The sequence below is a fragment of the Verticillium dahliae genome, genomic scaffold (assembly GCF_000150675.1).
Source record: "Verticillium dahliae VdLs.17 supercont1.4 genomic scaffold, whole genome shotgun sequence".
NCBI classification, from domain to species: domain Eukaryota; kingdom Fungi; phylum Ascomycota; class Sordariomycetes; order Glomerellales; family Plectosphaerellaceae; genus Verticillium; species Verticillium dahliae.
Genome location: NW_009276925.1, coordinates 1,384,677 through 1,406,406, shown reverse-complemented (window position 1 = coordinate 1,406,406; position 21,730 = coordinate 1,384,677). Strand labels below are relative to the sequence as shown.

The window sequence follows — 21,730 nt, the reverse complement described above, 5'->3', positions numbered from 1 at the left end:
ATAAAGTAAACATATGTTCAACAGGGCAATTCTTGTAAAACAACAACCTGAACACACCAGCGACATGGGGTATTCCCTCAGTGATGATGCCGGAGGCTCGATCCCTATGCCCGAAAAACCAAACCGTCGTCAAAACCAAGTCCCATCCCAGAATACGACACACGAAAGACCTGATCCCGCAACACATGCTGGCATGGGAATAGTCGCGCGGTCGGCAACCATTCCCATTGACGTCAAAGCCGCAGAAGAAGTAGAGGTGGTGGAGGGCTGGTGCGAGAGACCAGGCGCGGAGAGAAGAAAGGAGAATGTAGCATTTGGACCCGTAGGTGTCATGCGTGCCCTCATGATGGCAAGTGGTGAAAATTGGTGTCCCTGTCTGAGACCTGAGCGTACTCCAGCCGAAACCCCGAAAAAAAACACAATCAAAAGAATCATGGAGGAACCCAAGCAAGCCGGATATAGTGTCGGCAGATGTGCGTGCGTTCTCCCCCGCCGTGACGAATCCCTTTTTCATTACTCATAGCAGGATCAGGTAGTTGCTTGGCGCGATACCTGTGTCGCCGCTCTCCTTCCGCGCTTGCCACCACCGCCCGCTGACGTCGCTGACCTCGAGAATCTCGTGCTTGCTGAATGATATCTCGTTCGCATCTTCAGGGTTGGCCTCGTAGCTGTAGATGGCCTTGGCACGGTAAGGGTACTCTGTCGGCGGGCCGACCTCCTGGTCTTGGCCTGGCGGCTTGCCGTTCGCCGTCACTCCAGTCGAGTTCAGGTTTGGCACTGCGGAGTTCCTAGGCGCCTGCGATTGCGAGATGCCGCCGACGGGAGAGGGGTTTTCGAAGCCGTTCAGCTGCGCCGATGTGTACATCTGTGGAGGCTGGACCGAAGTGGACGTTTCGGGTCGTCCCGTGCCGTAGGTCATCGTGTTGCGCGAACCGTGTCCCTCCTTTTGCAGGGCAAAGGAGTCGACATAGGCACGTGGTGAGGCTGAAGGCGCGGAGCCGAAGTAAATCATCCAGAGTGCCTTGGAGGGAAAAAGTCAGCGAGGTCGAGCGGGACATGAACGAGAAGGACGTTCTTACCATGACAACCGACAGCAGGACATAGCCGGCAGACGCAGCCTGCATAGCGCCACGACCATCATATACGATCCTGTTAAGAAGTATAGACAAGGTGGCAAGCGCAAGTGTTTGGTAGGCTGTCAAGGCAACGTGATACGTCTGGATCGTGTCCGAGGCAACGACGAAGAAGACGGCGCCGACGATGCCAACTTCGAGAGCGAGGATCCACCACGCAAGATTGGGGAGATCATTTGTCTGTACCGCAGCGACGATGCTGCTGATGAACGCGATGACCCACGCCAGCTGGGAGACGATAGATTAGCACGCGAACAATGGGCGACACAAGTTCAGCGACATACCATGGCAATGGAGATTGATGCAAGGGCAAAGGGGTCGCCAATGACATTTCCCATGTTCATCCCCCTCCTGCCGTACTGAGCTCTAGAGTGTTCCATTTTCCCCAGCGATGGCGAGTGCAGGGAACCGTAAGGTGGCATAGAGAATGGTGATTTGACTGGTGGTCGATTCGAGCTGACGCCTTGAGAGCAACTCGTGCGTTTGGGCGCGCTTTGAAGTGAGGTGAGAGTTTGAGGTAGAGTTGAAGCGGGCTGTCTGTCGTTGTGAGGATGGATAAGGCAAAGTTCGAATGCTGGCCGGGTTGGCGTTCGTTCGTGATTAGGGGTGGGCAGCTGATGCTAGGGGCGCATTGGCAAATATCGTGTGTAGGGGACGACGAGGACGCGAATATTCGTCGAGGGGAGTGTCAAGTGGTGAATGAATGTCGTGGAGGAGGATAAGGAGCGGCTGCGATAGCTTGTGGTGGTTGGGAATGGGACGTTGAGTGCAAGTCGGTCTGAGGCTGGTCGAATGCGGAGGGTCAAAACCTTGCAGCCGGGGAATGCGAACTCGCGTCGAATGCGTTCAGAGGGATGGATGCCCAGCACCTCGACTGGCACAATGCAGCCGTATTGACTTTTGTTCGTGCCCCTTCCGTCTCGTCAAGAAATGAAAATGGGGTCGAGAAAATAAGGATAGCAAAAGCAGTGATGACGAAGGCCTACGTCGTCGTGGTCGTCGTCGTCGTGCCGATATGGATGATTGAAAGAAAGGAAGATTCAAGAGTGAGGGCACTGCCAGTCGAAGAGATTTGGTGAAGAAGGGATGGCTGAAGGGGACTGGGGGGGCGGGCCAGCACAGGGGTAGGAAGAGTATGGGAGGATGCGGCGCAGGGGAGGCGCGCTGGCGGATTCGGCGGAGGAGCAGGAGGAGGACACTCGGACAGCGTCGAGGTTCCAGATTCTTAGGCAGGGCGTTGGAATGTGCGGTGCTGACAGCGGCGCTGGAGGCGAGGGCTGGAATCGGACCAGGTCTGTGCTGTTGAGATGCGAACCGACTCAGGCGGGGGTATGCGGATCAGGTCCAGAAGAAGAATCGACAACGTGGTGAGACGATCAAGTCGATGCGTCCCTCCCTACTGCGTCTCTTGATGTTCGTTCGACTAAGGTAATGTACAGTATGAACCGTTGTGACAGAATGGAAATGAAGGGGTGTCCAAAGACAAGAGCGGAGCAATGGAGCAAGCAGGCTTTTAGTCGGGCTCGGCTTCGATACGACGACCGACCGTGCTTGGTGCCGTGCTTGGTGCCGTGCTTGGTACCGTGCTTGGTGCCTTGCGAGGGTAGCGTCCTTTGTCGTTTGTAGCGTAAGGGGTTTGGATCCACCGAGTGCTTTAGCGATCCAAGCTGGTCAGTGGCTCAGCTTGATATCGATGTGATGTGACGCGTGGTATCGTTGGAAAGAGTTTTTTTTCGCGATTCAATACTCAACTGGAGGGTCCCTGGATCTCGTGTTTGTGCTGGACGAGATTGCGCGACCCAGGTACGAAATCGAGAGGGGAAGCAATGGCAGTGTGACCTGGGCATCTGGGCATTTGGGTTTACCAAGGCGGTAAGATACCTGGAACTGTACTTTACAAGTACATGTAGAGGCATAAGGTAGCCATGTCAGGTCCTTCGCTGTCAGCCTAGCTGGCTCAGTGCTGCGTACTGTGTATCGCACTACCTATGTACCTACACCCCACTCGCCCCCTTTGTCCACCTGGGCCCCATCAACGGGGCACAGTCGATGTCGTGGGCACTGTGTCGTCGTCACCAGCACAGTGTGCGATGCATGGATTGGCTTCGAGAAAGCCGGCGCGTCTTCGTTGGCTCACACGCTTCCTTCTGTAAAGATTCCCCAAGGTCGTTTCATCATGGCCCGTTGGTCTTTGAGACAGTCGAGCACACGCGGGCGATTGTCTAGGCTTCTCATCGTCTTGAAAACAAATGGATTACCGGCAGCATCGGCACGACCTGATCGACTGGCTCAGACGTCATGGTTGTATGAGCATGGCTTCCGTGATACATGCGGGGGAAACCTGATACCCACACAAGTGGGAGCCCAGGCTCCTCCTTGACTGAACCCTTTACATGTACTTCACCATCCACGAACCAGTCATCCAACTATCTGTCTTGATGCATGAAAAAGGCATCAATCAGACGATTTCCGCTGCCGATTGAGAACCAGGGCTACCCCTCACCTGGATGCTACGCACGGCCACCTCGGCGTCACTGACAGCTTCTCGTCTTGCGCTCGTGTCCAGTGGCATTCATCTCATGGCCACATACATGTGCATCTGCCAAGATTCTAGTAGTTCTTTCTTCAGTCTGTCCTCGATGCGGAGGACAGCACATGCCTCTGTTATATGTACCTTGGGTTCCTGCAGCTACAAATAGTACAGGGCTGGCGGTTATCGACCCGGAGCACTGCTGGGATAGCCGCCAAAACGGCCGACGATCCCTGGACCTGTATCCTCCGCGCCGAGAGTAAGGCACTGGTCATCAGTGCTATTCAAACCTTACCATTCTCAAGCGAGAGTAATTCCGGATCGAGACCATGGTCGATCTCGGGCCCTACTGACAGCTGGTCCCAGATCGCATCACCAACTCACGGCACATTGACTCATCAGGCCGCCGAACAGCGAACCGAGACCAGAGCCGCTTCAGGAACGAGATGCCACCAGGCCCCTCCAGGAGAGCCCAAGCGTACATGTACTGTATGCATGTTCCGGAGGCAAGGTACTGTTCGCATCTAAGGCAAGCATTTCTTTCGACCTTACAGGGCTAGGAACGTGCGAGCGTACCACCAACGCCCCGACGTTCCCGTGCGCACTGTATTCACATTCCGTCAAGGCCTAGCGGCAGATCAGCCACCTCCACTCTTTACCCCTGAGCCTGTGCCCAATAGAGCCAAGCATAGAGGCAAGCAGCGGCCGCTAGCTGGTCAGAGCGTTATCCACGAGGAATGTTGCAACTTAGGGCCTGGCCTGGACCAGATCAATGTCATGCATCCCGTAGAATAATATTGTCCTGTAGGTGCCATGCGCCATGCATTTCACAAGCTCAAAGAGCGTGCGAGTCGATGTCTTCGCTGACACGGATTTGAGCTCAACGGGATTCAGCAAGGTTGTCTTGATTGTTTCTGCTACAAACAAGGCGAGCCGTCACCATTCGCAGCTGTCCCTGTCCCCACCATCACGCCTGTGACACCCGTACGTGTGAAACTCGGAGCCATCAGTGCCGAATGAGGCTCCGGCCTGAGAAAATACGTCACCAAGTTCCATCAAAGCCCCTTGCCAGTGAATCAGGGTTATCATCCCATTTCTACCATTGCCCTGAATCGCTAACGTGGACGCTCAAGTGGGATATATGGCGCTGTCAAGTAATTGCCATAACATGCTGCGCAACGACTTTGGAGGTTGCTGGTGTGTTTCGAAACGATGCTGGACGATTTCCGCACTTGGGAATCGAATGCCCTTGTGAAGCACGGGCAGATTGGCGTCGCTCCGCAGTATTTCTACGCGATGTGTTCGCTTGCGCGACCACGAAGAGGTTTGGGTCGAGTTGCACCTCTTGTATGTTGTGATTGAGCCCAGCGGATGTGCCCTCGGAACTGGCGTCGAAAGTTAACGAACAGACGGCCAGTAACACATAGCTCCGGCTCTGAAATATGAACAGAGATCGCGCAGGCGCATGCCCTCAGATAGTGGGGGCAGGGGACATCGCCTCCGGCATGAACATGGCCATGGATGTCCTGCTCAACATGAGGATATTGATGCCGTCCCGCGGGCTCTTGGACGGTGAGATTTGATCTGCAGCAAGCATCGTTCCTCACAATGCTTCGGCAGCCTCTTGCTGTTTTTCTGCCCTTCTCACCTGCCTCTCGACCTTCTCGACCTGGCCCTCCACGTCCGCGACAAAACGAGATGCAGAGAGGACGCCGTGTTCGTACCAGCTACTGATGACCGCTTCGCTCCGCATTCGGAGCTCCGCCATTTCGACTTCTTGTGCGAGCTGTGTTGCTTCGATGCCGCGCATTCGCGGGATCAAAGCTGCGAGGGATGCGCTTTGCGATGGGTCGGGAATCGGACAGTCGGATACGGAGGTGAGCGAAGAGGCTGTTGCGGGAAATGACGCGGCGGCCGCGATGACGGTCGCGCGAATCGCTTCGGGGGAGAGGTCGATAGGAGGTTGGTCTGTGGATGGCGGGTGAAAAAGAGTTGGCTGCGTCTTGTCTGACATCGGTTAGCCGTGGAAATGAACATACAGGGCTGGCTATACATACGAATCTTCATGAGTTCCCCATAAACTTTGATGTTGCCCAAGAGGACATAAAATCGCCTTTCAAGAGATTCAAGAGATGAAGCCGCAGGTTCAGGGTGGGGGATTGCCGGAGCATCTCCTTGGCCGTAGAGAATATGCTCTACCCGCCGCAAGCGCGCCTCCAAGAGTGATATTGTCGACAAAGTCGTGTCATCGAGAGTTGATTCCATGGTCAGCAGTGTGGGAAAGAAGTCTTCAGTTCGATAGAGCCTGTTGGAGAAAGTTTCGAAAGCGAATTAGGGTGCGACAGAAGAGACTTGACGGTGGAATGACTTCAACTGATCCAAGCGAAGGTGCATTACCGAGAAGCTGTCACTGATAATGTCAAGTGTGGCTGAAGCTTGTGGGCGATAAGGGATGTGGCTGAGCCATGACCAACTTGTGACAATCGCCAAGTCGCATCAACGTCGTGTTCAACTCTACAGGTACCAGACGACCCCCCAGTTTTAGAAATCCATCAGGACACATCATCTCGTCGTCGCTAAACGTTGATTGAGCCAAGGGCGTTGCGGCACGCCCTTCAAATCCTCTAGGTGACTCGAATTTGACCGAGCCGCTTGTCCTCTGGACCTACTGAAGGTTTCAGCGAGCGGCTCCAGGCGACCGACCTCCTCCTGGTCACAAGCCCCTGTGACCTGTTGGTCCAGAGCACATCACGTTCCAGCTCGACCTCTATAGACTTCCGACGACCGACCTCCGACGGGATTGAGGAACACAATCTCGGTCACACACGATAACGCGACCGCTACCTGTTCACTGTGCTACCAGCCAAGGAAATCGTGGCTCTATTGGACTAAATGACCAATTACAATACCATTGCTGATGGCAACGCTTCTTCCTCGACAAGTGGAAGCGCTGACGAGATGAATCGGTATGCGCGAATCTCCTTAGCTCCTATAGAACATCTCAGACGGCTTGCTGACTTTGATACCCTCAGATCACGTCGAAAAGCCCGAGAGGGAGGCGGCCAGGCCTCGATGCTGAGCAGTATCATCAACCTACTCAATACCAGTACGTCATTCTTTGGAGAGCGTACACAAGGAAGAAGATCTAACGTATCTGGGTTTAGTTGTCGGCGCAGGTACATTGGCCATGCCATCCGTCTTGTCGCATATGGGCATCGTGCTCGGCTCTCTGATGATCGTCTGGTCAGGGTTGACAGCTGCCATGGGCCTCTACCTTCAAGGTCGTTGTGCACGATACCTCGACCGGGGCAGCTCATCCTTCTTTGCCATCTCGAAGCTCACATACCCGAATGCAGCAGTGCTCTTCGACGCCGCCATTGCCGTCAAGTGCTTTGGTGTAGGCGTTTCATACATGATCATCATCGGTGATCTGATGCCCAAAGTCATTCTCGGATTCAATAGCAACACTCCAGAACTCCATCCCTACCTGACCGATCGCAATTTTTGGATTACGGCTTTCATGTTTTTAGTCATACCATTGGCCTTCCTCCGGAGACTGGACTCGCTGAAGTACACGAGCATTGTCGCGCTGGTCTCGATTGGGTACCTTGTCATCCTTGTGGTTTACCATTTCGGAGCCCAGCCTCTTCAAGACAAGAGTGGACTTCGAGTTATCAAACCGCAGAGTGCTGTTGCCTTTCTGAGTACCTTGCCGGTGGTGGTTTTTGCTTACACCTGTCATCAAAACGTGAGTCTACTTACGTCTGCGTTGAAGAATGAATCACTGATGCCTCGCAGATGTTTTCGATCCTCAACGAGATTAAGGATAACTCGCCCTCAAGGTATTTTTCTCGCTAGTGTCTCCGCGCGAGGAACTTGACTAATATCGCTTCAGTGTTGTGGGAGTCGTTGGCTTCAGCATTGGCGGTGCTGCCAGCATGTATCTGCTTGTGGCGATCACTGGCTACCTCACTTTTGGCAACGACGTCAACGGCAACATTGTCTCTATGTGTAAGTTTCACGCATAGTCAGGAAGTTTTGTATCTAACTATTACAGATGCCCCCTCTATTGCAACATTCATCGGCCAGATCGGCATTGTCATTCTCGTCACCTTTAGTATCCCCCTTCAGGTCCACCCTTGTCGCGCCTCGCTTGACGCTGTGCTGAAGTGGCGGCCCAACCGAGCACACAATGGCAACGGTCGCTCCAATTCTCCTGTTGGGGGTCGTTCGGATCATGCCGTGGCACCCATGAGCGACCTCCGGTTTGCTGTTCTCACCACTCTGATTCTCGTCTTTGGCTACCTGGTTGCGCTTTCGGTGACGAGCTTGGAACGTGTCCTTGCATACGTGGGCAGCATTGGCTCGACTTCGATCAGCTTTATTCTTCCAGGCTTGTTTTATTACAAGATTAGCGACCCTGAGAGCGTGCACCACCAGAAACTTCTCAAGGAGGACGACGACGCGGCCGAACTTCATGAAGACTCGGATATCGAGGACAGCGCAGCCATGGTGGCCAGTATTCAGAGTCTTGGCAGCGCTGCAAGCGTCGCGATTGACCCACGAAAGTGGCGGAAGAAGTGGCGATGGGACCTGGAGCACCTGGAACATGACCTCCTACGCAAGGCGGGCCTAGCGCTGGCGATCTATGGCATTTGTGTCATGACCGTCTGTCTCGTTATGAACATTGTGTTCCACGCATCGCACTGAGATCGTCAGCCGGCATGACGCCGGCCTTCCTTCTCTTGCAACGACATACTGTATATATATTCTGGTTTTTGGGTTAGACGACACGGGAGCAGCGGTTGGCATATGCCGGGCATGACATGGAATGACGGCCACCTTCTTTTCTGAGCATCAAAGGGCGTTTGGTTAGCTTGATTCTCTTCACTCTCCGCGGCAGGGTACTTTTCCTGGTCGTATTACACAGCGCAAATCAATCCACCTGACGTGCCTCCTCTTTGACCACGGCAGCAATGTCTTGCCTGTGCGCCCATGATTTTGTCCTCGTCGACCGCGTCAGTTTATCACAGCTGCAGTTGCGCTATGTTCTTACTCAAGACATTGAAGTTTCGAAACGCATACCAATTTCGCCAGCTGCTGAGTCAATAATGCCCAGAGAGCGTTCCAGCAACGCGACATCATTTGCACGCTCAGAACATCACGAGCTACGTTTTCTCGCGCTTTTCATCAAAGTCCAAGGCAGAGAACAATTGACACGCCCTCATCGTACATTTTGGTAGAATACAATTTCTTGGCGCATCGCGCCAGATTCAAACGCCATCCAATGCTGAGAACATTCCGTCCCAAGGTATTTTACACGTCGATATCCCACATCCATCCTCACTGTGTCGCAGCCGGACTCTCGAGCGGCTGTGTCAATGCCTTCGCAGCCGAGTTCTTGTTCTTGATGCCGTTGGGTCCATATTGGGGCTCGATGAGACCAATCTATCGGGTTGCCTCGTCAGCAGACTGCGCGCTGTGAATCGGTTACGCCTGAGAGACCTACCATGGACATCAACCTCCATACCGGATCACTGGGCTGCACGCCAACACCGATCCAGTACCTCGCGCGCAATGTGTCGAGCTTGATGTTCTTGTGCGGCTTGCGGTCGGGGTCGTAGGGATCCTTTCGTGGGATGGGGTCGTACGTGCCGATGACCTCGAGCGGCTTGCTGTTACGCGCGGTCCTAGACAGAGAGTTAGTCGTCGCATGTCCCCAGCGATCGATTACTGGCCAGCGTAGGGGTTGGCGTACCTGGCGTGTGTGACGACAATGTTGTAGAAGGGCTCGTTCGTACGCCCGAAGCGGGCGAGGCGCATGCGAAGGACCATCCTGACGAGGGTTTAAGTGACTTGGGATGTCTGGTTGACGTGCCTGGATGGGTTGGCGTCGAGGTCAGTCGTCGGTGTCGCGGCGGCCGTGAAGTCGTTCAATGACCAGACTCTCTGGACAACAATTTTGGTCGGGGTTAGGTTTCGCCGATACCGACTGTGCTTCTACTGAGAAAGAGTGGGGGTCAATGGACACAGCCCGGGTATGGTTGCTCGCCCCGGTAAGGTGATGGAGGGGAGCACAATAGTGGTTGGCCCATTAGACTGCCACTGGAGAAGCATACATCCCCACTTGTGATCGTCAGGTCAGTGATGTCAGTTGCGTCCAACTGCTGCTCTTGCTTGATCCGCTTGTTCGTCGACGTCCCTGGTCATTCTGACGTCCGGGCCGTAATACTACTCTTCCCTTAGTAATGATTGCTGCCCCTCAGTTCAAGACAGCACGAATGAACGTCGTAACCTTCTCCAGACAACCAAACACATAATCAAAACATCATCAAAATGGCACTCAAGGTCTGTTCTCGGCCCAGAATACTTCGCCGTCACGTACTGAAAACCTTGGTTTGCAGACCCTCAGCGCAAAAGCCGCAGCAGCTCTTGACAAGGACCTCATGAGCGCAGGCGCCTTTTCCATCGATCAGCTTATGGAACTTGCCGGTCTATCTGTTTCTCAAGCGGGTACGTGCTGCGACCGGGCCCTTTGTCAATGTTTGGCTGTGTCTCATCGCTTGGCAGTCTACAAAGTTCATCCACCCAGCAAGGGCCGCAACATTCTGGTGGCATGCGGTCCCGGCAACAACGGTTTGCAACCTCCGTCTCGTGAGAATGGGCAGACTTGCTGATCCCGTGGTCCAGGTGGGGACGGATTGGTAGCAGCGCGACATCTTCATCATTATGGATACAAGCCGTTCATCTACTACCCCAAGCGCAGCAAAAATGAACTTTATCAGGTAACGTTCTCCAGCTCTCCTCGCGTCGTCACGACTGTCCCCGGAGCTTCAATCTTGGTTCGCAATATCGTGTTCGTTGCTCTATCTCTCATTGCAGCATATAGTCATGATTCGTCGACTGCAAATCTACCTCGTGTTTCAAGTACAATAAAACATATGTTGCCTCGGGCAAAGGAAACAAGAAAGACGAGCGCTGCGTTTATATCAAGTCTTTCCAACTGCAGCCGTCTGCAAACTGCACGACTATCACTTTTTAATCTTTTCTTGTCCATCGACCATACCCAAGCTCGTGCTGACTTATTTGGGACACCCAGAGATTGGCCAAACAACTAGAGGACCTTGAAGTCTCATTTGTCGATGACTTTCCTAAGGCTTTGCAGACAGCCGATCATATTATCGACGCCATCTTTGGTTGGTCCGCTCTAAGTTCCATGTGCGATCAGAACTTGCGTCATGGCAGCTGACTTGGCATGTTGCAGGCTTCAGCTTCTCTGGCGAAGTGCGTGAGCCATTCCCGGCGGTGATTCGTGCTCTCGAGGAAACAAGATTGCCCGTCACGTCTGTTGACGCACCATCATCATGGGACATTGAAGAGGGTCCACCCAAGACCGGACTGGGAAGCTCCTTCAACCCTACAGTCCTTGTCAGTCTAACAGCGCCCAAGCCTCTCGTCAAGCATTTTCAGGGACGTCATTTTGTCGGCGGACGGTACGTACCATGTTCTCTAGGCAAGTCCGAGTACGAGGTGCTGATAACGGGCCAGATTTGTCTCCGATACCGTCGCAAAGAAGTATAACCTGAGCCTCCCCGAATACCAAGGGATCGATCAGGTTGTCGAGATCGAAAACTCTGTACAAAAGCACTAGATCGGCTGGGGGCCGGCCCTTCTCCCAGGAGTTGCTGTAGTGGACGCCGTGACCAAAGATTCGTCATATGACTTGACAGCCACCCGTGCGACTGTTTGGGCAGACCGGACTGTGGCATCGGCCCTCGACCATGTCCAGCAAGTTGGTCGTAGTTCCGGACAGACAATGAATCAGCGGCGGGCGATACTCGTGGCAGAACTCGACATAGATGAGAAACATTCGCCGGCAGACTGGGCAGGACGACTTGTGCTCCACACACATCAGGGCAGGGAAGTCCCCGATGGCCCCCGACGTCGACGATGAAGTGGTGAAAACGTTGACAGCAATAATGGATGGCGGCTGGTAGATCCTTGAATGTACGACATGGGGCGGACGACGAACCCGTTTCTACCAGAGAGGCGTCGGCACCATGGGTTGAAGCTTGGAGGTGAAAGGTTCGGATGGAACACACTGCGTGTTGTAGTTTTTCTGCAGCGCAAGGGGCCTTGCGGGTGTGTCGGACGGGCCCTTCAGCCACTTCCTGTGGTTCTCAAATCCGGGTACAAGTGGCCGGGACGGCGAGCGGACAAGTATCTGAAAAGCCCCGGGACTGAAGCGCCGGCACGAGGGGGCCTGCTTAGCACAGAGGGCGGGCTCTTCTCCAGGCGACGTTGGCTGTGGCTGAATGGGAGGTTGTGTCCCGGGATTGTGGCTTTGGCGGTGGATGGCGTGCAAGCTTGGAGGGGTTGTCTCGAGGTGGGGGCCAATGGCATGGGCTGCCAGAGGTGTATTGCCACAAGAAACCACGACGTCCGGAGCTTTCTACCGGCTTCGTTCGGTCCGGATCAGGCCAGCAAGTGAACTGCAAGCCCTGGGGAATACGTACGTGTTCGGTAAGAAAAGCAGAGAAGTCACACGCCAGGCAAGCCTGGGTCAGGCGTCAGTCAGTGAGCTGGCGAAACCTCTGCGTTTGGTCATGACGCTGCCCTGCCCTTGTCAGTGGCATCCCACCGACTATCAGGACTGGGGCGCAACTAAAAGGCGGGCTGGTACACGGGCGGGCTGGTATACGGGCGGGCTGGTATACGGGCGGGCTGGCAGGCGGGCTCAGAGAGACACAGGCTCGGAAAGCAAGAGGGAAGAGGCGGCATGCAGAACAGACTCGACATGGTAAGGCGACAGGATGACGATGCGATTTGGCCCTAACGCCTATCCTGTTTCTTCTTTTTTTCGGCTGTCCACCTCGGGCGAGAGACCTTTATCCCCTGCCTGGTGCGTAAGTACCTCAATCCTCGGCCAGGCCCTTCGAGGCTTGTGGTGCCGCTGGTCAAGCGCAGTCGGGGACCAAGGTGAGATACCTTACTTGCCCCTCAAACCCTCAAACCACCTCTGTTGGCCACCCGCGGGGACGGAACTGGTGGCCGGAGCATTTTCTCCTTGTGATCTCTGATTGGCTGAAATGGTGACGCAACGTCTACTAGGGTTCAGGCAACCAGAACGAAATAGGGGAACTGGCTCCACCAACACCGAAACCAAAATCCAGTATGGGGACCACCACCAGGCCCTTCCCCACTCGGCCCAACCCACCCACCACTAAGCCCCTTCGTCGTCAGGTCGCGCCTTCTTCAGTATGCATCAGGCACGCACCACCTTCCGAAGCACCTTCCCGAGGGTTTTCCCCGTCGTCTCGAGACGGGAAAAAGACAGAGGCATGCCTAACTAGGTACCTACCTAAGGTAAGGTGGTTTGACCGTCTCGACTTGTTTCTGAATACAAGCCTCTTGCGATCAGAGCCGACTGGCGTAGCCTGTTGAGACTGAGAGCATCAATCGCTGAAATAGCAGAATGCATCGGCTGCCATCTCGACCAACCGTGTGCCCCAATGTTCGGCGCAATGCTGGTGCTGTCGTCTGCGGTTGGACAAGCTGGGCTCGATCCCCTCTCTCGGTCCATGTGCTCCGCCCAACACGCCAAGTTCCACGACCTCCTGTCTGTCTCTCTCCTCTACAGTATCGGCATCTCCAGATTTGCTCCGACCTCATACGATTCCCATTCTGAGCCCCTTTCATCACTGCCGCCTGTGGCGCACTGACGGGCAGGATGACTGTTGCTATTGCTTCCTCGTCTTACTCCCTCTCAGTGCGTATGGGAGCTAACAAGGTACCGGTATCACGAACCCCAGCCAGCCAGCCGACAGCGTATTCCACTGCCCTAACGTTCTAGGCACCCAATCTTTCCATGAGCTTTACAGTGCAAGACACAGTCAGGAATAAGTCTGGTCACCCACATCATCCCAAGCATCGAGCAAGCGGCCCAACGCCCAACCTCCGAGGAGCCCTCTACGGCCTGATCGCCCGACGCACAACTTGACTGAGTTCCAGGGTACCTGTGGCATTGCATACTGCTACGTACTATATACTGTGCCTCGCGCCCAGCCGCCGACATCCGCTGCGAAGGCTAACCAAGCTTCGCATCTCGTACCTCCTTCTCGCCTCGAGTTATTGGCCAAAATAAAAATGTGCGTTGTGGGTGCCGTCTTCCTGCCATGGGGACTTGCTCGCTCACAGCGTAACCCCATGGGTGCGCTGACTCGGCAACGACACAATGCAGCATTTTGAAGGGCACTGTGGTATTCTGGATGGGTTTTCTGTGACAAAGCTCGTATGGCAGGCATGCTGCGCCGTAGCAAAGAGGTCGTTGGGACTCGGGAGGATACCAGCTGGGTCGGGGCGTCGGCCTTTGCTCCCGCGCGAAGACTCTCAGATCACAAGCAATCCGCAACACGCCGACGACCGCAAAGCATTGCTCCCGTTTAAGATTCAGTAATCTGCCTACATGCGCTGCCCAGCCGTGAGCTGAAGGCATGCGCGAAGATTCCAGCTCATTCGATCGCAACCGGTGGGGCAACGTCTCATGATATGCTTCAATGACGTCACCACCGTTGCACGTGATGTTTGTCACGTCTATCGAGTCATTGACAGTGTAACCTTAACTAAAAAAGATGCCTGCAAGATCTCTACGTGTCATGTGACAGTTTTGAAAATAGTTTGCTCTGATTCAGCATGCCAGTCATGATCGGTGCTAGACGTTTGTCGAGTTTAAATCGAAGGCAGACATGTCAGTCACGTGCAGAACTTCTCTCACCCGAATTCGTCAATCTGCCAGAGAATCGAAGGATCTACACTGGCCGTCGAAATGACTTGCTATGTATCCGAAGCACAGACATATTCATGCCTCGTCCCTTGTGTATTCAGCCCATTGAAGAACTGGGTCGGTTAGGATCATCGAATTTCACCTTCGACTGAAATTGCAGCACCCCTTCACCGGAATGGTGGCTGATTGTGGCTGTGCAGCAGCTTCGTTCGTCCCGATGCGCGTGCAGCCCGGGCATATAAAGGCGTTCTGGAAAGGCATCTGAACATGACCGCTCGCATTAGTTCTCTGGGGGCCGTCGGGGTGGAAAGTTTGTGCTGGGGATATGTCAAGGTCGGGCTCACAGGGTCGGCGGGGGCGAGGACATCCGACGGCCGGCAATATAGAATTCAGGCTTAATTTTCTAGGAAGGCCCTGCGCTGATCGGGTTCTGTTAAGCAGTGACGGGTAGATAGTGACGAAAGCTGTCCATCGAGAACGTCCAAATCGTAGGTTGAGAGAGATGGTGAGGAGAGGGAATGGAGGGTTTGTGTCTACCTTGCAAGAGACACCAAATCTGCGTTACGTAGGATTATTCTCCTACACTTTGGACCAGCACGAAATGGAATAAGCATCATTATTAGGCAGTCATATACTCAACACTCACTCTCTAACGGCCTGGTGGTCGCACGAATCAAGCAAGAACATGTTGAGAGAACATGGTGAAACGTATCAAGCGAGAACATGTTGAGAGAACATGTTGAAACGGGAACCTATACTCACCTAACCCACCATTCTGAACTGGCATTATCCAGGCAGCCGACACGGGATGGTCCAATGGTGCCGGGTCTCGGACAATATGCCACTTGGGACGGTCCTCTTCCGATGAGGCGTACGGCCGACCCACCCGGCTTTCATTTCGCTGACTTCCGATTCAGGGTCCAAATTCTAGTCCTCACACAGGCCTTCGGCCGGGAAGAGTGACGCCGTCTTACGGCGCGTGGTTGGCCCGGGGCATGCCCCGGACGCTCGGTACCTGGCAGGTAGTCGGAGTGCTGGTTCGTAGATGCCGGCGGGGATGAGCAATCTAACCAATCATGTTCTGCGCTCGCCCGGAATCGTCTCCGGAGTGATACCCGCGCTGATTGGCTAGAAAGAGGAGGTTTGTGGTGGCGAGCTCTCGCGAGGCCCGACTACTTTTGGTATCTATCCGATGGACGTCCTCTAACCGCACTACTGAGGTAGAATGCGATGACGCTGGTTATGTCATTCCATATTTCCCATCGATTTCACACTCCAAACGGTCATTTTCGGCAGGGGGCGGAATCGGACCCCAAAAGCATCCCAGCCTCAAAGTACCTGACGCACCTATCCAAGGTCCATTCTCCGACTGAGGTGCTTGCCATCACGTGCGTAGCAACCTTCAGCCTCTGGTAGACACATCTTTGGGAGATCAGCACTCTGGCCTTGTTGAACGAATACTGGCCTTTTACTTCGCCCGTGTTCGCACCTCGCCTGGTCTGGAAAGATTGACAAGAGCTAGAGCTGCCTCTTTTACCACCTCTGGGTGTCTGTCTTAAGGTACGTGCCCCTCTCACAAGCCAGGCTTTTGCGTCTTGCGAGGAGGTGGGGTGACAACCCTTGCTTTGCCCGAGCCTACTATCCCGTCTTGTTTACCATCCTCTCTCCCTCTTTCACCAGCTACCTTGCCTTGTCTTACTTAAGCTGCGTTACCGACCTGCCTACCTTGCCGGAGCTGCTCTGCCAGACCGCGCTTGGGGGCAGCTGCGACGAGGTTACGCAGGTCATGTCGAGCTTGGCTTGAGCTCCCTCGGTTGCCACAAAAGCGTCTTATCTGACACTGGACCCAATTGCCAGGTTTGGAAGGGAAGACATAGGTGTTTTGGGACCTCGTCTACATAACAAGGCAACGGGTCTCGTCAAATATACGACGAGCGGCGGATCCCAGCGCAGCCTTCTTTCTTTGGGCCAAAATGCCATTATGGTCCCTGTTCATCCTTCAGACATCCGAGCAGACGCACATATCCTTCCCACCTGCGGCCCACCCCCCACTCAAATCACCCCTCCCTGCCCCCGTCTCGCCAATCTTGAGTCAACAAGCGACGGGACAACTGGCTCCCTGACCACCAGCTGTACATCGGCTTAGGCATCAAAACCACCCCAGGCTATGCGCAGCGTCCCGAACCACTCTCTAAGCTTCACAGAGACAGATGTCTTGTCGTCGCCATGTCTAACCATGGCAGCAGCAAACGTCTTCGCCAGCTACTACCAGCCGCCCATGGTGCAGATGGCAATGATATAAACCACGCGACTGGCTCGTCATCCTCATCAGCCAACGCCCCCGCTGCGTCCACTACCGCTCTTGGTCATACCCATGGTTACAACCAGACGCCGGGTCACGGCCAACCGGGCCTGCTCGATGGTGATGCTTCCCTCAGCGAGTACGATGATCGCGGTAAGCGAAAACGGATCGGCACCCAGCTCGCCTGCAACGATTGCCGCCGCAGGAAGGCTCGCGTAAGCACGCTTGGCTCCGTCTCGTCTGCACTGGCAGCGTCTCCTGTCCGGCTCACTGACCTTGATCTCCGACGATTCTAGTGCGATGGACAGCGCCCTTCGTGCCAGGCGTGCCTGAAGAGGTTCAAAACTTGCGTCTACACCGAGAAGCCCGCGCGAGGAGCGTCCGATACCACCATGGTCGAGTCGTACGAAGTGCTGCAGATCCTCAAGGCAGCCCCCGAGCCCGAAGCTCTCGACATATTGCGCATGCTCAGGGCTAACCGCGACCCGTCGGCCGTTCTCGCCGTCCTCAAAGACTCTACAAGCTCCAATCCTACGCCGTCCGAGCCCGGTGCAGACCATAGCTACACCAACCTCTCCCGGTCTCGCTTTGAACACGAGCTCATGCGGAACTACCCTACCGCCTATCCTGTCATTCGTCCTCTTCCACTGCCGCGCCCTGAGACGTTTGATGCGAGTCCAGCCCCTTATCTCCGACGAACGAGGTCCATGGATCAAAGGTACTCGTGGACCCTCGAACTGCGCCCCTTTGTTAGGTTGGCTTGGGTTATGCTAACACGCATGGAAGGACTATTCTAGGTATTCATCTCTCAGGCTATGGCCTCCCGGGCGACCACATGACGGGAAGCTCTTATCTCGCCGACACGGAGGATAACCCCTTTTTGACTGAGACGAGCGGCGGCATAGCGCCAACTTTGGTACCAATATGCGACGAGAGGCTGCACCATCTCGACATGTCCTTCTGGACGGACATTCCTCTCTCCAACGAATTTGCAACCAACGTGATTTCTTTGTATTTGACAACGGATCACCCCCTGCTCGGCATGTTCGATCCCGACTTGTTTGTATCCGATCTCGTCGGCCACAGAGACGTATACTGTTCCCGGTTCCTGGTGCATGCTCTCATGTACTGGGGCACTGTAAGATTTCTTTTTTCTTTTTTCGTCTTCTCTCCCTTGGCGGTCTCCAGCGATTGGGGGTTTTCAGACAAGCTTACAAAAAAGCTAGCAAATGTACACCAGTCTCGACGAATCCGCGCACCCACTGGTTTCGCAGTTCGGCAACGAGGCAGAGCGGCTGTGGTGGGCAGCAAAATCTACCGACAGCCTGTGCAGCATTGCAGGGGCTCAACTGCTAAGCTTGGCTTTCATGGGCAACGGGCGCGATCACTTTGTTTTGGTGTTCCTCACTGAAGCATGCCGCATGGCGAGGAGGATGTCCCTGTTGGGAGTTGAGCCTACTAGTCTGGTGGCGCAGAACGACACGACCGCGGAGGTGCGTTCTGCAAGATCTTATACAGCCTGGGGGGTCTTTAACTGGTCCATGCAAGTACTCCCCGTTCCCATTCGATATGTGGCGGACGTCTAACTGGGCATAGTCTTCTGTCTTTTTTTTACCAGCAACCCGGGTTGGAGTATCCAGAGTACCCTCCGGCGCTGCCCATTCCTGGCGATTCCCCGGAGTTCGCCTCGTCGCCGGGGTCCAGCCGAAGCAGGGATTCAGACACGAACTCACAGATCCCCGAGAGAATCCCTCCCATATACATGGGCGAAACCTTTACGGCACTGTGTAGGTTCTGGCGCATTCTTCACGGAGTGAGTATGGTATACTATAACAGGAACACAAGCACGCCTGCGCACATCAGTGAGCACGTGTCGATCGAGTTCGCAGAGCGCAAATACCGCGAGCTTCTGGCTTGGATTGAAACGCTTCCGTCGTCATTTGCGCAGGCGGAAGACAACCCCCATCATGTCATGACGTTTCAGTAAGTCATGTTTGCCGCTTCAAGACTGTTTTGCTAATACCGTTGCTTCGCAGCCTGTGGTTCCACGCTGCGATACTGGACATATTTCGCCCTTTTTTGCGGGACGACAAGGCCAAGAAGACCCGCCTCACTACCTTCTCGTCGCGGAGGAGTTCCGCCGAGGCCGCTTTCAAAGCGTCGGTTAATCAACTGAAACGACTCATCGTCGTGTACCGCTCCCAGTACCAATCCTCCGCATACACGATCCTCTGGCACACGGCGCTGATTTACGTGGCCAACGCCGTGCTCAAGGACACGGGTGACCCGGAGTGGCGCTTCTATTTCCTCCACTGCGTGTACGGCTACGAGTCGCTCCGCAAGTCCTACCGCCTCGCCGAGGCCATCGGCCGCGCGCTCCTCGCCATGACGCTGCGCAACGGCGACATTACGGGGCTGGAGGCGCGCACCATACTGCAGCAGCTGAAGCAGCGCGGGCTGGACCATCCCTCTGGCGACATCCGGGCCACCTTCATGGGCGACCTCGAGCTCGCCCTGACGAACCCGGGCGAGGCCAAGGTCGAGACGCTCGCCGGGCAGTTCGAAGACGTCGCGCTCTTTCAAGAGTTCATCGACATGGAGGCGACGTCGCACGACGACATGTTTATGGACATGGACCACTTTGACGAGAGTCACACGCATCGGTTTTGATTTTGCGCGCATCATTTGGCGGCGTCGGAGGAGGAACCACCTGTCAACCTCGTGCTCGTCGCATCTCGAGGAGCGGGTTGCGAAAGAGCGTTATTTGAAGGGGGGGTTTCGGATCCTCTTGTGGAGTAAAAAGCAAGGCTCGGTATCGGCCTGAGTTCTGAACGTTACACAAATACCCTTATGCGGCCCCAGAAAAACAGACACAACCTATCAGCGTCCGCTGAGCGCGTGACGTATGTGAATCCTGTATTCAATTCTGGGTTTCTAGCCTTGTCTGCTCTCCTCGTTGTTTCGCGCGGCGAACCTTAAACCTATGTGACGCCGTTGACTTACGTGGAGCTTAGTTGCATACAGAATCCGCAGCTGGTCGGTTAAGGTCAGACCCTGTGTTGATGTTTTTCTTTATCTGAAGATGACATGTTGCGACTCGAGTCGGTCCTGGCTGATTGTTTTCAACTCATACTCCTGCATCACTGCCGTTCATCTTACTCCGACGACCACAATAGTCAGGCTATCCATGTCGACCACTATCGACGGAACAATCCTCACGACGTCAACATGTATGCCATGCAGTATGAAGTTGCTTCCATACGCCTCGCATACATCATGTAATTCGCCAAACAAACACGCGCTGACCTCGGAAGAATTGTATGATTGACGGCACGACCCCATTGGGGCAGCGCAAGAAGCAAGATCCAATTCCTCAACAACCGATCTTGTATCTATTCCCCCGATAAAAGCCTGCCTCGAAGTAGTAAAATACGCAGGCCAGACGGCCTGATTCTAAGGAGTGACAAGAAGCAAATTTTTGTTTTCCCCCTCCGGCTTCCACCCTGTACTGCGTCGCAGCTCATCGACCGAGCCCCAGCAACCAACCGCCTCCGACAGCGACCGAGGCGCCCGACGCGATGCCAGAAACGGTGGGCCGGCGTCGTCGCGACGACTTTACTCCCAGATGAGGCCAGCGCACTTGGCGAACTTCTTGTGGTTGAGCTTGGGGCCCTTGGGGCCCTTCTTAGGACCCTTCTTGGGGCCCTTCTTGGGACCCTTCTTGGGCTTCTTCTCCTCTTCCTCGTCATCCTCACTGTCGGTCTCGTTATCTTCGTCATCCTCCTCCTCCTCATCTTCTTCCTCCTCCTTCTCCTCGGGCTTCTTGGCGGGCTTCTTCTTCTGGGTCTTGACCTTCTTGCCGACCTTGTTCTGCTTCTTCTCCTCGACATCCTCGCCGCAGCAGAAGACGTAGTTCTTGCCATTGTCCTGGCAGAGCTCCTCCTTGACGCCTTGAGAGACTCCTTAGTCACCGGCCAAACCGAACAGGGAGGGAAGCAGGGGGCGCGAGGTCGGCTTACTGTACTGAGTGACGCGGTAGGCGCTCTTGGCACAATAGGCCTTCTGTCCGCGCCTGCACGTGGGCTCGGGGATCTTGGGGAATCCGCAGTCCTTGCCATCCCAGACCTGTCAACGGTCAGTCCAAAACATCCTCTGAGTCACGGATGACGCCCCCCCCCCCCCCGCCAAGCTGCGATGGCCGTCCGCGAGAGACGTGCCAGGGGCCGCGGCAGGGCGGAAACTCACCTTCTTGTGGGGGCACTCGCACGAGTTGCGGTGGTGGCTGAAGTAGCGGGGCGCGTGGCACGCCTTGCGCTTGATCTCGGTTTCCTGGCGCTGGGCGGCCGAGTAGTGCGCAATCTCGTACTCGCGCTGAGTCTCGGACTTGAAGGTCTCCTTGACGCGCGACCTTTTGGCGCAGAAGAGCTTGTTGGAGCGCTCCTGCCAGCAGGCGGGGTTCTTGCGGTCTGGGGTGCCCCGTCGTGTCAGTCTCCAGCCCAATGCGAAAACAGAAGGGGTGTATACGGTGGTCTGGAGCCTTCGCCGGGAGCGAAGACGAACTCTAAAGAAGGAAGGGGAACTCACTGTACTCGACGTAGGTGCCCTCGTCACGAGCGCAGTACAGCTTCTCGTCGGCGCGGCACTTCTTGTACTTGAACGTCTTGACCTCCTTGTGGCGGCACTGCTTGGCCTCGACATCGTAGTACTCGTCGCGATCGCACTTGCACTGCTTCTTCCAGGGGTCGTACTCCATGTTTCCGTGGCAGCGGGGGGCGTGGTGGCCGCCGAGGGCCGCCTCGACCGAGTTGGGCGAAGTGGTGCTCGGGGCTGCCGAGACGGTCATGGCCGCCACGGCGGCGAGGAGGACAGAAGTCAGCTGCATCTTGTCTGCGTGCCTGGACAACAGGAAAAAAAAAGAGTCAAAGGAGGCAGAGGGAATGGGTCTGAGAAGAGAATTGGAGCGAGCGTGATGAGGAGAAGAC

At 55.1% G+C, this 21,730-nt stretch overlaps 7 protein-coding genes across 7 annotated transcripts; 3 read left to right on the top strand and 4 right to left on the bottom strand.

The window, feature by feature from the left end:
- Window positions 1–517: 517 nt before the first annotated feature.
- On the bottom strand, window positions 518–1,513 carry VDAG_02794 (osmosensor protein; the record flags this gene model as incomplete). The annotated part of the gene is made up of 3 exons (XM_009653447.1): window positions 518–1,021; window positions 1,080–1,361; window positions 1,418–1,513. The coding sequence occupies 3 exons, from the start codon at window positions 1,511–1,513 to the stop codon at window positions 518–520; spliced, it is 882 nt and encodes a 293-aa protein (XP_009651742.1).
- Window positions 1,514–5,134: 3,621 nt separating this feature from the next.
- Window positions 5,135–5,730, bottom strand: VDAG_02793 (RO10 protein; the record flags this gene model as incomplete). Its single annotated transcript, XM_009653446.1, has 3 exons — window positions 5,135–5,227; window positions 5,312–5,670; window positions 5,721–5,730. The coding sequence occupies 3 exons, from the start codon at window positions 5,728–5,730 to the stop codon at window positions 5,135–5,137; spliced, it is 462 nt and encodes a 153-aa protein (XP_009651741.1).
- Window positions 5,731–6,555: 825 nt separating this feature from the next.
- On the top strand, window positions 6,556–8,627 carry VDAG_02792 (vacuolar amino acid transporter 5; the record flags this gene model as incomplete). Its single annotated transcript, XM_009653445.1, has 6 exons — window positions 6,556–6,629; window positions 6,696–6,769; window positions 6,828–7,411; window positions 7,462–7,505; window positions 7,559–7,674; window positions 7,721–8,627. The coding sequence occupies 6 exons, from the start codon at window positions 6,556–6,558 to the stop codon at window positions 8,371–8,373; spliced, it is 1,545 nt and encodes a 514-aa protein (XP_009651740.1). The 3' UTR covers window positions 8,374–8,627.
- A 228-nt stretch (window positions 8,628–8,855) lies between these two features.
- Window positions 8,856–9,579, bottom strand: VDAG_02791 (mitochondrial ribosomal protein S16). The gene is made up of 3 exons (XM_009653444.1): window positions 9,422–9,579; window positions 9,173–9,353; window positions 8,856–9,111 (listed from the first exon to the last, which is right to left on the bottom strand). The coding sequence occupies exons 1-3, from the start codon at window positions 9,496–9,498 to the stop codon at window positions 9,007–9,009; spliced, it is 363 nt and encodes a 120-aa protein (XP_009651739.1). The 5' UTR covers window positions 9,499–9,579; the 3' UTR covers window positions 8,856–9,006.
- A 420-nt stretch (window positions 9,580–9,999) lies between these two features.
- VDAG_02790 (yjeF-like protein) lies at window positions 10,000–11,660 on the top strand (the record flags this gene model as incomplete). The annotated part of the gene is made up of 7 exons (XM_009653443.1): window positions 10,000–10,011; window positions 10,068–10,176; window positions 10,234–10,299; window positions 10,354–10,448; window positions 10,763–10,859; window positions 10,928–11,156; window positions 11,579–11,660. The coding sequence occupies 7 exons, from the start codon at window positions 10,000–10,002 to the stop codon at window positions 11,658–11,660; spliced, it is 690 nt and encodes a 229-aa protein (XP_009651738.1).
- Window positions 11,661–16,672: 5,012 nt separating this feature from the next.
- On the top strand, window positions 16,673–19,418 carry VDAG_02789 (uncharacterized protein; the record flags this gene model as incomplete). Its single annotated transcript, XM_009653442.1, has 7 exons — window positions 16,673–16,963; window positions 17,057–17,466; window positions 17,535–17,886; window positions 17,975–18,241; window positions 18,367–18,533; window positions 18,594–18,731; window positions 18,785–19,418. 7 exons carry the CDS (start codon window positions 16,673–16,675, stop codon window positions 19,416–19,418), a joined length of 2,259 nt encoding a protein of 752 aa, XP_009651737.1.
- Window positions 19,419–20,363: 945 nt separating this feature from the next.
- Window positions 20,364–21,630, bottom strand: VDAG_02788 (uncharacterized protein; the record flags this gene model as incomplete). The annotated part of the gene is made up of 4 exons (XM_009653441.1): window positions 20,364–20,698; window positions 20,768–20,873; window positions 20,994–21,214; window positions 21,333–21,630. The coding sequence occupies 4 exons, from the start codon at window positions 21,628–21,630 to the stop codon at window positions 20,364–20,366; spliced, it is 960 nt and encodes a 319-aa protein (XP_009651736.1).
- Between the last annotated feature and the right edge of the window lie 100 nt (window positions 21,631–21,730).